Here is a 13,120-nt window from a genome sequence, read left to right on the forward strand (position 1 = left end):
AACAGACCTTCTGACTGCCCATTCTGTACTTCAACCCTAAAACCATACTCCTTCTAATTGTATGGGGAGACGTCAGCAAACCAGTAAAGTGCCTGAAACCACTATGGCTTATTGCTAAAAGCAGCCAAGTCAGCAGGCTGTAAATTGGCCATGTCGCAGCCTCAGCTGGACCAAGGCAGGAGGGGAGGCGGTTTTGGATGCCACAGAAAGGGCAGCTTGATCCCGTGTCCTTCCTGATAAGAATTGTGTTGAAGTTGCTGATACATGCATTTTAGAAGAGCAGGATGTGCCCCAGGAATGTCTATTGGGGCCTCAAGGCTGCAAACTCTGGAAAAACCCACACCTGGTTAATCGATAATCAGAAGGAACCTCTTGCTTGACCACTGAAACTACTTAGTTAACAAGTTTTCTTTAAGGGACATGTCATTCTATTACTAATGTATAAATAAGGGGAAAAAGTTGGAGGTAGTTGGACTCTTTTGGACTCTCCCTCTGGATACATCTTGCGGTGCCTATCGGCAGAGGGAAGACTTGGCCACCGGAAGTCTGCTGCTGTGTCACTCGAGAGCCACACTCAGCTTTGGTAATTATCAAAGGCTGGGGGTGTTTTACTAACCTGTTGCGGATGTGTGTAAATGCTTGAGACTAAGTAAAGTTTAGCTTTAAGTGAAAGCACTCTTGTGTTGTCCTGTTTGTGCCAGCCATCTATTGGTCGGATGGCCGTGTCTCCCCTGATTTATTTCCTAACACCACTTTGCACAGAGTAAAAGTTACCAAGAACTTTGGGTTGAAAGAACCCCAGGTAACACTAATCTATGCCAGCTAGTAAGACTGATGGATGACTATTTACTGAGGAGCAAAAAAACCAACTCAAACCCAACAAGAACTTCAGTCAATCAGAAACCAACTACTTTGTTAAAAATAAAATATACTGTGTGTATATACACAAATAAATTGGTTTTTTATTGTCTGAAATTCACAATAAGGTACATGATGTATATAGATCTTGCCTAGAAGCTGGAGTTAAACACACTGCAGCTTAGGACATAACCTATTTATCAGCTGTGATAAAAAGTGTGGTTTTTTTTTTAGAAAAGCACACCAGGATTATCTTTATTTTTCAGATTTACACATATGTTTTTGCATATATATTTGATATACCAAAACTTGAACACATAATTTATAATACAAGAATTAATTTCCATGAATAAAATCCTCATCAGTTTGCAAATTTATTCAAAATTCATTGTTTTAAATAAAGCAGCATTAAAATCCGATAAATGGGGTTGAGGAGGAAGAGGAAAATAATGACCACAAAGAATTTGCATTTTGTCCTTCCCAAATATCTTTCAGGCAACTTGAATCTTTTTTCTCAGGATAACTTGTAAAACCCCCAAAATCTGAATTTACTTCACTTGTCTGAAATAATTCCACCAGAGTCTGCATTGGGGAGCAACATGCATTTTTCTTTTCTTCAATAACAGATACACCATCAGTTTGCTTTACACATAACTCCATAATCTGTTTCTGGTTTCTTCTTTTATTTTTTCCTAAGGAAAGTTTTACTTTTCTGTGCAGCTTTCCAGAAGGTGAGCTAGGTGCACTATTGACAGCCCATTCACTAGTTGCTTTGCTTGTAGAAAGACAATGTGGTAGCGTCTCAGTCTTCAGAACTATATGATGCTCTCTCTGTGGATCATTATCTAATTGTTTTTTGTTAAATGCTGAATTGGCATCCGTTTTCTTCAAATATTTTGTTGGTAGAACAAATGAATTATTTAATTTTCGTTTTGGCTGTGAGGTATTTTTGTCTTTTTCATTACTATCAGTGACTAGATCATGAGTATATAACTTTGTTTGCACTCCTTGTAAATTCTTTCTATTTAAATTTACTTCAGGTTCAAATACTTCATTACTAGAATGCCCATAAAATTCAGATAAGTTCTCAAGGTATGTTTTGTTGTCTTTCTGGGGAGGTAGCTGTATGAAGTTTGGTGATAAACCAGTCTCTTTTAGATTTAAAGCACAGGCACCTTCTATTTTACCATTTTCAGCATTACTTCTGAATTTACTTACTACTTCGGAAGGAAATGATGGATGGCAAGGAAGAATAGAACACACATGTTCAGAAATGGAGTTACGTTTTTGTAACGAACTCTGGGATACTTTTGTATGTTGATGGTCCTGTTTCAGTGCCTGCACTGTAGTATCTTTCCAAGAATAACACTTGAATGAAATGTGTTGTCTTTTTACTTGTTCTTTCAGCTCATCTGCTTTAGTTATGTTTCCAATAACAGGAGAAAAGTATCCCATATTACATTTTGTCCTAAAATTAAACAGTTTACAACATTAGAATCCAAAAGAAATATTTGAAGGAAACAAAAGATATCTGATTACTTTAACAAAACTTAATCTGTTAAATGTATTGAGGCGAGTATTAAGATTGTTATAAGAATAAAGACAGTTTTGTCAAACTTATTTGCTCTAGTAAATGCTTATATTACCACAGGATCAGAAGGCACCATATACAAACTTCAATATTCAGAATGATTTCTGCAGCTTCTTAAATAATTTTAAAAATATTCAAAGAAAGTGGCTTTGGGTTTAAACAAAACCAAATTCACAAATAGTAATCGGCATTTAAAAACGATGACCATGTTAAAAAATGTGATGTAAAATGACAACGCGCTCAAGGCACTTAAATATTGTATAATTTTTCAGTTTAATCAGATTTAGCTTTTCGCCCTTAATAAGCATTTCCAAACCACAAAAGGAACAGGAGAAGGGGAGACACTAATGGTCTGATCCTGCTCTTGTTGAAGTCAATGAGAGTTTTGCCATTGACTTCAACTGGGAAAATCTGGTTTCCCCATGTCATTCCTCTCTATTATACTTTTAGGAAAGAGAGAAAAAAGAGAAGAAGGTTTGTTCATCTCCTGAATCCCTGAGGGAACACAACAGAGCAATCTCTATTATTGCCACAGTTGTGATCAGTGAAGGCATTTGAGTTGGAGTCCTTTTATTTTAAGTGTGTGTGTTCATGGACAAACGTTCTCTGAAAGATTCTTAGATATGGAACCTATTCCAACTCTTGGTTTAATACACACTGTATATCCTATCTTTTCACTCTGACTTTGGCAAAGGGACGTTGTGACGGGGGTGATTTTGGTGACGGGGGCTGGGAATGGGGAGAAGAGGATTTTGATTTGAGTGTTGAGCTTTTTTGGTATTATTATAGGTTAGCTGCTGATTTTAGTTGTATTTTTCTACATATCTGTCAAAGGAAATAGAGTAACAGGTAGGTGCCTTTTTTGCATAATTATAAATCTAAATAAAATAAATAAATAAATATGATGGATAAACTGTTAACAAACCTTAATTATAATCTATGTCAACATGTACCACTGTAACAGTTCTCTTTTTTTCTAGAATACTTGGCAAATATACCTTGTGAAATAAAACAGCTGAAATACACCAGACTTCCTTTTTCTTTTAAAACCAGGTCTCTTACGTGTAACATCAATAAGTTTCAGTGACCTATCTAAAACTGAAAACTATTAATTAGTTCTTTACCAGATTTATACTCCCAAAGCTACAACATCTTTAAATCTCTGGCTGGCTAACTCATTTATGGGGATTTTTAAAGTTAATAAATGTGAATTACCTTTTCATTTTTTGTGTATCATCTCTGTAGTCCACAAAGTCATAAACAAACTTGGATATTATATCATCCACAACTTGATATTGGGTGCTCTGTGCAAAGTTTTGGTGCTGTTCACTTTCAAGATGCTGAAATTAAAAAAAAAAATCATGAGACACATCGTGTACTGCAGACATCTGTATAGAAATAAAATGCCTCCACTAAAAATAAAACAGTAGCTTCTTTCTGAAACAAGAAGTATACTGCTACAGGAAAATACAGTAACTCCTCGCTTAACATTGTAGTTATGCTCCTGAAAAATGCAACTAAGCGAAATGATGTTAAGCGAATCCAATTTCCCCATAATAATAAATGTAAATTGAGGAGGGGGGGGGGAGGGGGGAGGAGAGGAGAAGGTAGGTTCCAGGGAAATTTTTTTCACCAGACAAAAGACTGTGTGTGTGTGTGTAGTCTTTTGTCTGGTGAAAAAAATTTCCCTGGAACCTACCTGCCGCGCCCCCCCCCCCCATTTACATTTATTATATATACACACACGCAATGATAATTGTGAAGCTTGGTTGAGGTGGTAAAGTCAGAGGGAGGAAGAGGGTGGTGAAGTCAGAGGGTAGAATATTTCCCAGGGAATGCCTTACTGCTAAATAATGAACAAGCACTTGGCTGAGCCCTTAAGGGTTAACACATTGTTGTTAATGTAGCTTCACATTCTACAAGGCAGCACAAATAGAGGGAGGGGAGACAGCATGGCAGACAGAAAGACACACCGTGAGAGAGAGAGAGAGAGAGAGATGTGCATTGCCCCTTTAAGTACGCTGACTGCACTCTAAGTAGATTGCCTTTTTAAGCAAGTTGAGTGAGCAGCTGCTGCTAGCAAGCTTCCCCCGACCTGAGCCCTGTTGTGTTCCCCTGCTTCTTTATGGAGATGGGGTAAGCGGGTGGCAGGAGCATGGGGGAGGGGGCACCCTGATATTAGCCCCCCTCCCCCTCTCTGCACAACAAGCAGGAGGCTCTCGGGAGCAGCTCCAAGGCAGAGGGCAGGAGCAGCACATGGAAGTGCGGGAAGGGACAGCTTAACTGCCAGCAATTGATAGCCTGCTGGGCGGCTGCTGCACAGGGAACTTAGGGGAGCGGGGAGCTGATGGGGGGGCCGCCAGTCCACCCTTGTTCCAAGCTCTCACCAGCTAGCTGCAACGGGATGCTCTTTCTGCAAGCAGTGGACAAAGCAGGCAGCTGCCAAACAACGTTATAAGGGAGCATTGCACAACTTTAAATGAGCATGTTCCCTAATTGATCAGCAACGTAACAAAACAACGTTAAATGGGACAAGTAAGTGATGAGTTACTGTATTTCAATATTAATAATGTAAACAAGTTTAGCATAAGAGGAGGAGCAAGATGAAAATACAAGGTCACATGGATTTGGGTCCTCAGACTCCTATTCTAGACCAGCAAAAGTTAACAATTATACAGAATAGCAGATTTCGAAAAAGTATCCCTCTGATAATATTTAAAAAAAAAAAAAAAAAAAAAAAAGTAAGGGCTTGTCTGCACTACCATGCTGGGTCTATCTAAGATACACAACTTCAGCTACGTGAATAGCGTAGCTGAAGTCGACGTACTTAGATCTACTTACCGCGGTGTCTTCATTGCGGTAAATCGACAGCTGATGCTCTCCCATTGACTCTCATTCTGGTGGAGTACCGGAGTCGACGGGAGAGCGCTCAGCGGTCTATTTATCGCGGCTATATTAGATGCGATAAATCGACCCCCCTGGATCGATCGCTGCCTGCCGATCCTGCGGGTAGTGTAGACAAGCCCTAATTCTGCAGTCAGTCTAGATATTAATATACTAACATTTTTCACACCCATACTGGCTAAAATAAAGTTGTTTCAAATACTCAATGTGCATAAATGGGCAATTTAAAAGAGCAAGTGTTGCTAAACTCTTATTGACTGTGTTTCTGAGATGTAACTATAAGTAATCTTAGCAGCCCTTTGTGTAGACAGCAAGACAGCACTAAATTCCACTAGAGAGAAAAAATTTCTGTTTTTGTTGTTTAAAGAACTTTTGAGTATATCGTTAAGTCAATTAATATCCATTAGGCAGAAAAATACTTGTTGATGCCACATTTCTAAGCACTGTATAACAGCTGGGTGTACAATCTACGTTACACTTACAGTTTGCAGATCTTCATATTTCTTCATACAACATTCACAATACCCTTTCTTTTTCTTATCCTTTAGAGGAAGTTGAACTGGACCACCACAGTCTTTGTCACTATTTGTTTTGTTTCTGTTAGCAAAAAAAAAAAATTGTATGTAAAGAGTCAGTTATCTGTCCATATGAAGTTGGGCCTTTAAACTTGCTAACTACAAAACGGTAAAAATGTTGAGAACCAAACATTTTAGAACATCAATCAAATCAGAGTGAACAAAGATTCATTTCAGAGGACAGAATACTGGACTAGGACTCAGGAAACCTGGCTTCTATTCCAGGCTCTGGCACTGGCCTCCTGGGTGACCTTGGACAAGTCCCTTTGCTTCCCTATGCCTCAGATCCCCCATCTGTAAAGTGGGGACAATGATAGTTACCTCCTTTTGTAAAGCACTTTGAGATCTACTGATGAAGAGTGCTATATGAGTTAGGTATTAACAGTTGAAGGTGTAAAATGCCCCTGATCCTTCTCATATTAAACCCCAGAGGGTTGTTTTCAGCAACTGTTCCTCTACTTCCAGAGGCCTCACCTGTGGAGTCCTACAAGGCACAGTTTTCTACTCCACATTCTTCAATAGCTACATGAACATGTTGGGAAGCAGGTGTGACAAGAATGCCATACCAGCAGTATGCCAATGGCACCCAGCCCCACATCTCCTTTACATCAAATGAGCAGTACCATCTCCCTGTCTAGCCAAAATCAGCATCTTCCTATTGACTCAGACTTGGTCACAGTAATCCACACACGTGACCTCTAGGCTTGATTACTGAAACTCATTATATGAAAGAGTGAAGCCACATGACCTGAAAAGCTCCTACTGGTACAAAACATAGCAATACTTCTGCTTAGCACAACAGGTTGCCTTGAGTATATAACCTTAGAACTCTACTTTCTGCATTGGTTCTCCACTGAATACAGAGTGCAATTCAATTCTCTTCCTGATGTTCAAATTCCACAGGACTTGATCTAGCTACTAGAGGTATTTTCTCTAAAATCATTATCTTTTTACCCTATATCTGTTCCACTGGAACCATGGAATTGTCGAACAACAGGGGAAAGTTTGTGAGCATGGTAAACGGAACTTTCATATGACCAGGACCAAGACTGTGGAACTCAATATTTGAAGAAAGAAGAATGACTACAGGCCTTACTGCATTCAGAACTAAGTGTTTCTGACAACTTTCCTGCAACGAATTCTTCTCTTTCAGATTTACAAACAAAACAATTTCTCCTTCAGGCTGTGAAGGAAGAGATATCATTATTTCTAATTTAATTATTAGTTAGGAACTCAGATGGGACAAGGAACAAATAAATAGATTAAGGGCTTATTTACACTTACAGTGCTGCAGCTGCGTCGCTGTAGCACTTAGTGAAGATGTTACCTACATCAAGGGGAGAGCTTCTCCCATTGGTGTAGGTACTCCTCCTCCCCAGCAGACAGTAGCTATGTCGACAGGAGAAGCCCTCCCGGTCTACACCAGGGGTTAGGTTGGTATAACTACATTGCTCAGGGGTGTGGATTTTCCACACCTCTGAGCAACGTAGTTATGCAGACATAAGTTCCTAGTGTAGACTAAGTCAAAATTAAGCAGAAGAGCATAATTCCAGAGGTTTATAACTATCAGAGGATACCTTCCTTGCCCACCCCAATTCCTGACAAAACAAATAAAACAAAAACAAAAAAAAACACTACACTCTCTCTCTCTCTTTTTTTTTTTAGGAGAAATATTAAGTCCAGGAGGGTGCCTTCCAACCACCTCACCTCTATACTCTTAGTGCTAACTTAGGTGACAGGAGCACTACCGGAAATCCCTACAATGCCCTGAAAGTTTCTGCTGTGTTGCATTTGCCTCATTTTTCACGAAGCCATAGGCACTACAATCAAAGCAGATAGGAAGCAGGAGATTGACCATGGCAGCATCAACAGAGAGAACCACTAGCAGTGTACCATCGAGAGTAGTATAAAGGACTGGGGCAGTGCAGAAGCTATTATGTATTAAGATAATAAACATAACTGACTGTCAATTTAGATGATTTTTGACTGTGCTCTTAATTTTAGAACAGGTAGTGATAGGTGCCTTATTTAAATTTCAACCCAAAAGGACAAAGTGAGAAAGTTAGGAGAAACAGAAAAGAGTTTTAGAATGAAGTTATCATCTCAGCCCACTATCTCTAGAATTCACTACAGTGAATGCTGTAACATCAATTTTAGAAGTCAATGCCATAAAGCAGTTCCAGCGGACTAAATGACTGGTTGGAAGGAGTTCAGGGTCAGAATCAGAGCCTGATGCTTCAGAAAGCACCCCATTAGACACTTAATTAGATAAAAATCACCCATGTAATTTGCCAAAAAGCATAACTTTGAACAGCAGTGCTCAAAGTGCAGCCTGAGTGCCAAATACAGCACGTGACCATTTAAGTGCAGGGTAAGAACAAAGCTGATCAACTGCATATTCTTATTGCCTGTATACTCATACAGTAAGTATTCACCATTCACCTCTCAAGGAAGATACAAATTCAAGCAATATTAGGGTATGGAACATTTTGTTTTATTTAGAGAAAATTAAGTTTACATGTAAATTAAGTGCATTCTTCACCATCATGTAGTTTGGGCACCATGACTTAGGATGATAGTTTTAAATAAATTTAGTTAACCTTTAGCTTTTTATTGGCAAGTTAAAGTGAACAGCTCTGGAGCCAAGATAATTCATTTCTTGCTGTACTTACTGGAGGGCATCCAGGAGGAGGATAGAGGCAAGGTATCAGGAGGAAAGAGAAGAAGTGTCACAGCCTGCACTGACCCACAGCAATATGTTTATGATGCCTGCATTTGTACGTCCAAAAAAGGACATAAAGAAAGGATAAAGGAGGGAGAAAGAAAAACGGACAAAATTACCAGTAGATTCAACAAATGAGACACTGGTATTGGTATAGAGTCCCATGTAAACTAATACTAAGAGGGTCAATTTCTTAGAGACTGAAAAAGGAATTTCCATATTTTTTCCTCAACAAACCTTTGTTTAGACTGAGTTTGCTTTTGGCCACTAGCATTCTTCTTATCTACATCAAATGGACTATAAGGTTTTGGAGCAGAATAGTTGAGAACAGGAAAGCTGGATAATTGCAGATAAAATGGTCTGTAACGGCTGTAATAGAGAAGAAAATAGTTGTATTAGAATAATCAAACCTGAAATACAGACAATAAAACATCTATTTAGAGCAAATTAAATACACCCTTATATTCAGAACCAAAAAAATAATGTTTTTTTCTTTCTTTCTTTCTGGCAGCTCATATACCTGCAATTTATTATTGCCTCCTATGAATATCAAGCAGTTAGCTATCAGACAAGATTATGAAATATTTTCCTTCTTCCTTCCCTCAACTTGCTGCTTTTTTCAAATCATAAGATTTGCTTCTGGTGGCTATAGCTGTATTATGCATAACATCATATTGATGGCTTTTGTCCCTCCTCTGCATGCAATCTAGGAGCTTGCTAGAGTAGACTGCAAAGCTAAGAACTGCTCAGGTAAATAGTGTATTCATGTCCCTGAGGAATACAGATAGCACTTCCGAACATAAACCCATCAATTTTATATCTTTTGCACAGTTTACAGTTTATTAACTAGAAAAAAATCAACTCCAAGGAGGGAGAAAGATCAGTGAACGTGTATGTATGCAAAATACTTTCATAAACAACTTAAGGGAATTATTGCTGCACAGAACTGTACCTGAAGCTACTGGATCTAGAAAGGATGCCTAATCTGCAAGTACATTCAAATATATTTAAAATATGTGAGCAGTGAAGTTCTTCATTAAATAGGAATTCTGGTATTTGGCTTTAGCTCAATTTTTCAAATCTCTAATAAAAGCTGAATGGTCTGAAGAAACCCATTGCCCCCACCGAGCTACCTGCAGCATTCCCAGCTCAGCTGCTTGGTCTCCCTTTCTCTTTATGAACAGATATTTGTAAATTATGTAAACAGCAAGAAGTGTGTTAGGTGCTTTACATATATTGTGAGGTCAATGCCTCAAAAATAGCAGTCTAAAGGGCAAATCCATGCTTATTTGTGCTTTTCCTTTCTTCTTCTATTCAGGTTCTTATGCTGCACCTATAGCCTTGTCTATTTGCCAATCCCTGCCATGTTTATTTGCCTAATTTATGTCAACCTCTCTCCCCCTTTCGCTAGTGCTAAATCCCTACCACAACTATGGGAGCCTTCTGATGTACACTATAAAATTATGATGGCTCAGAAAAAGTCTTCAGATGTGTGACTGGCCAGTGAAACTGGAGTTAGCAAGGACCAGCATAAAATGGAAGCTAATTACAAATTGAGATGGGAAATAAATTACAGCAAAACTGCATTTATGTTTTCAGACTTGACTAAGCTCACATTTTCTTGTTGAGCTTTCTTGCCAACTCTCACATTTTTGATTGAGACTGAGACTATATAGCTACACTACAGCCTATGATGGCAAAACTTATGTAGCTCAGGGGTGTGAATATTCCTCCCCCCCGAGCGACATAAATCACACCAACATAAGCGTTGGTGTGCACAGTGCTCTGAGAGTGGAAGAGCTTCTCCAGCTCACATAGCTTATGCCACTCACAGAGGTGATTTTTTTATGCCGACAGGAGAGCTCTCTCCTGTCGACATAGAGCGTCTTCACCACACGCGCTGTAGCTTCAGGATTTGAACCTAAATCAGCTCTCAGAGACAATCTGGTCCACAATATTCACATTTGGAAAAATTTATAGTTTTTCTTTTAAAATTGGAATTTGGTACATTTTAGTATTTCAACTGCATGAAGGATGGGGGCCAAATCCTCTGATGTGCCAAGCTTATATCTGCCATAGCTGAGGAAAGGAAGGAAAGTTGGTTCCAAGTAACCTTTCAATTTCCCTGGGGCAGAGCTGGCTAGGGGCCATAACAGCTACCAGCATAACTTAAAGCAATCTAAGGACTTCTTTAAAGTTATACCTGCTGCAGCAGTCCCTATGAGACTTCTGTGCCAGCCAAGGACCAGGCAGCATGCCATGTGCTCTGGCACAATCCCTATGTTGATGGAGAGAAAATCCTTCACTGCCTCTTTAAGATCACTTTCTGGGTACAACTGGCTCCTGAGGCAGTGCAAAGCCAGAGCTGAGGAGCTATCCCAAGGAGCGTATCTCCTCTCTTGACAATTTCAACTGTTATTTAGAATAGTTATGATAGAAAAGCATCAGTGTCAGGCTCTCAGTTGTTTAAGAAAAACAAGACATACTTTCCAAGAGTCCTTTTTAGTTACTGCAACAACCAGAAAAAACGCTGACATGCTGAGGCCATTGAGCTAGTTGTAATGTACTGTCATCTAAGGGGTCTCATACCACATCTCACTGGCCTCCACATATTTGGAGTCACCTAATTTCTCCCTGTTCTGCTGCCATCCCTACTTTGTGGTCTGGTCTATACTACAAAGTTAGGGCGACATAAGTTGACTTGTTTCAACATAGTTTTACATGCATATACACCTTAATTTGTCTCCCACCAATGTAAACACCCCGTTCCATTGACGCAATAACACCACCTCCCGGAACAATGCAGTCACAATCAACCTATTTCTGTCAATGAAGTGCAGGCGACGCTAAACCTGGGGCAGGACAGGGATGAGCAGCAATGCTGGGTGAAAGCCAAGGAACTCTGGCAGACATATCAGAAGGTGATGGAGGGCAACAACCTATTTGAAACCTTTCTCCCTATTTGAAAATGGTGGCCATCTGATTCACGTGTTTAGAAAAAAAAGCACCAACTTTTCATTCTTCACTTTACTTGTAAAAGATTAGAAAAATATGGCAGTCTAAATTACATAATCCACATCACTGTCCTGTGCTCAGATAGAGTTAGAAGAAAGGAGGTAGAGGTGGCTTCTTAGGCTAGGCAGGGGGTCCACAATTCTCCCCATGGGGAGTACTTTGTTTATCTGAAGAGGAATGTCCCTTTTTCATCAAGATTATTCAAGAGGATAACTTTCATGGAGATGTTCTGCAATCCTCTCTGAAATATTTATAGGGCTGGTGGCCTTGGTAATGTCTCCTATTGCAGGAGAAGAAACAAGCCACTCTGTGATGAATTCCGCAAACAAGCTACCAGCATATAGACCCAGGTGGCCTCAGGTACCAGCAACAGCTGCGTCCTCTGTGCCTTTGTCACCCTAGAGCAGGGGTGGGCAAACTTTCTGGCCCAAGGGCCACATCTGGGTATAGAAATTGTATGGCGGGCTATGAATGCTCACGAAATTGGGGGTTGGGTGAAGGCTCTGGCTGGGGGTGTGGGCTCCGGGCTGGGGCCAGAAATGAGTTCAGGATGTGGGAGGGGGCTCCGGGCTGGGGCAGGAGTTTGGGGTGCAGGAGGGTGCTCCGAGCTGGGATCGAGGGGTTTGGAGGATGGGAGGGGGATCGAGGCTGGGGTAGGGGGTTGGGGCATGGGAGGGGCTATGGGGTGCAGGCTCCAGGCAGCCTCAAGCAGCCCCCGGAAGCAGCAGCATTTCCCAGTTCCAGCTCTTATGCGGAGGTGCGGCCAGGTGGCTGTAGTCTGCATGCTGCCCTGTCCGCAGGTGCCGCCCCTGCAGTTCCCATTGGCTGCAGTTCCCAGCCACCGGGAGCTGCGGGGGCGACGCTTGGGGCGGGAGCAGCACATGAAGCCCCCTGGCTTCCCCTAAATATAGGAGCTGGAGGGGGGGACATGCCGCTACTTCTGGGAGCTGCGGCACACATGTGTGGAGCAGCCCCCAACCCCGCTTCCAGGCTGGAGCACGGGAGCGAGGCAAGCCTCAGACCTCGCTCCCCAGCAGGAGCTCGAGGGCCGGATGTGGCCTGCGGGCCATAGTTTGCCCACCCTTGCCCTAGAGCATGAGGTATCAGCCAAAATCACCATTGCCTGTAAAACATTGGCAAGATTCACTCAAACTTGCACTTTCCCTATACTCAGACCCTGGGGCGCCCAGCATCTAAACCAGGGATGGGGAACCTATGGCCCGCAGGCCACATCTGGCCTGCTGTTTCAATTCATTCGGCCTGCAGCAAGTCTCCGTGCCACGGGCTGGAAGCCCCAAGCCTCGGTGTTCCCCTACGGGGCTGGAGCCACGAGCGCCGGCTCGCATGTCCCTGTGCCCCTCGGCAGAGAGGCGATCAGGGAAGCTCCGCTTGCTGCTCCCGCCCCCAGTGCCAGTTCTGCAGCTCCCACTGGCCAATGAGAGCTGCGGGGGCAGG

At 41.5% G+C, this 13,120-nt stretch overlaps 1 protein-coding gene across 1 annotated transcript in view; it reads right to left on the minus strand.

Annotated features, from left to right (window-relative positions):
- Window positions 1-1,064: 1,064 nt before the first annotated feature.
- The window catches only part of DBF4 (DBF4-CDC7 kinase regulatory subunit), a 36,681-nt gene continuing 24,625 nt past the window's right edge, over window positions 1,065-13,120 (minus strand). The window contains exons 10-13 of the mRNA XM_065398820.1: window positions 8,888-9,019; window positions 5,836-5,950; window positions 3,665-3,789; window positions 1,065-2,326 (exon numbers count right to left, since the gene is read on the minus strand). Of these exons, the coding sequence (XP_065254892.1) occupies window positions 1,267-2,326; window positions 3,665-3,789; window positions 5,836-5,950; window positions 8,888-9,019 (1,432 nt within the window). The 3' untranslated portion in view covers window positions 1,065-1,266. The remainder of the gene's footprint in view (window positions 2,327-3,664; window positions 3,790-5,835; window positions 5,951-8,887; window positions 9,020-13,120) is intronic.

This window comes from Emys orbicularis, chromosome 2 (genome assembly GCF_028017835.1).
Source record: "Emys orbicularis isolate rEmyOrb1 chromosome 2, rEmyOrb1.hap1, whole genome shotgun sequence".
NCBI lineage: Eukaryota > Metazoa > Chordata > Testudines > Emydidae > Emys > Emys orbicularis.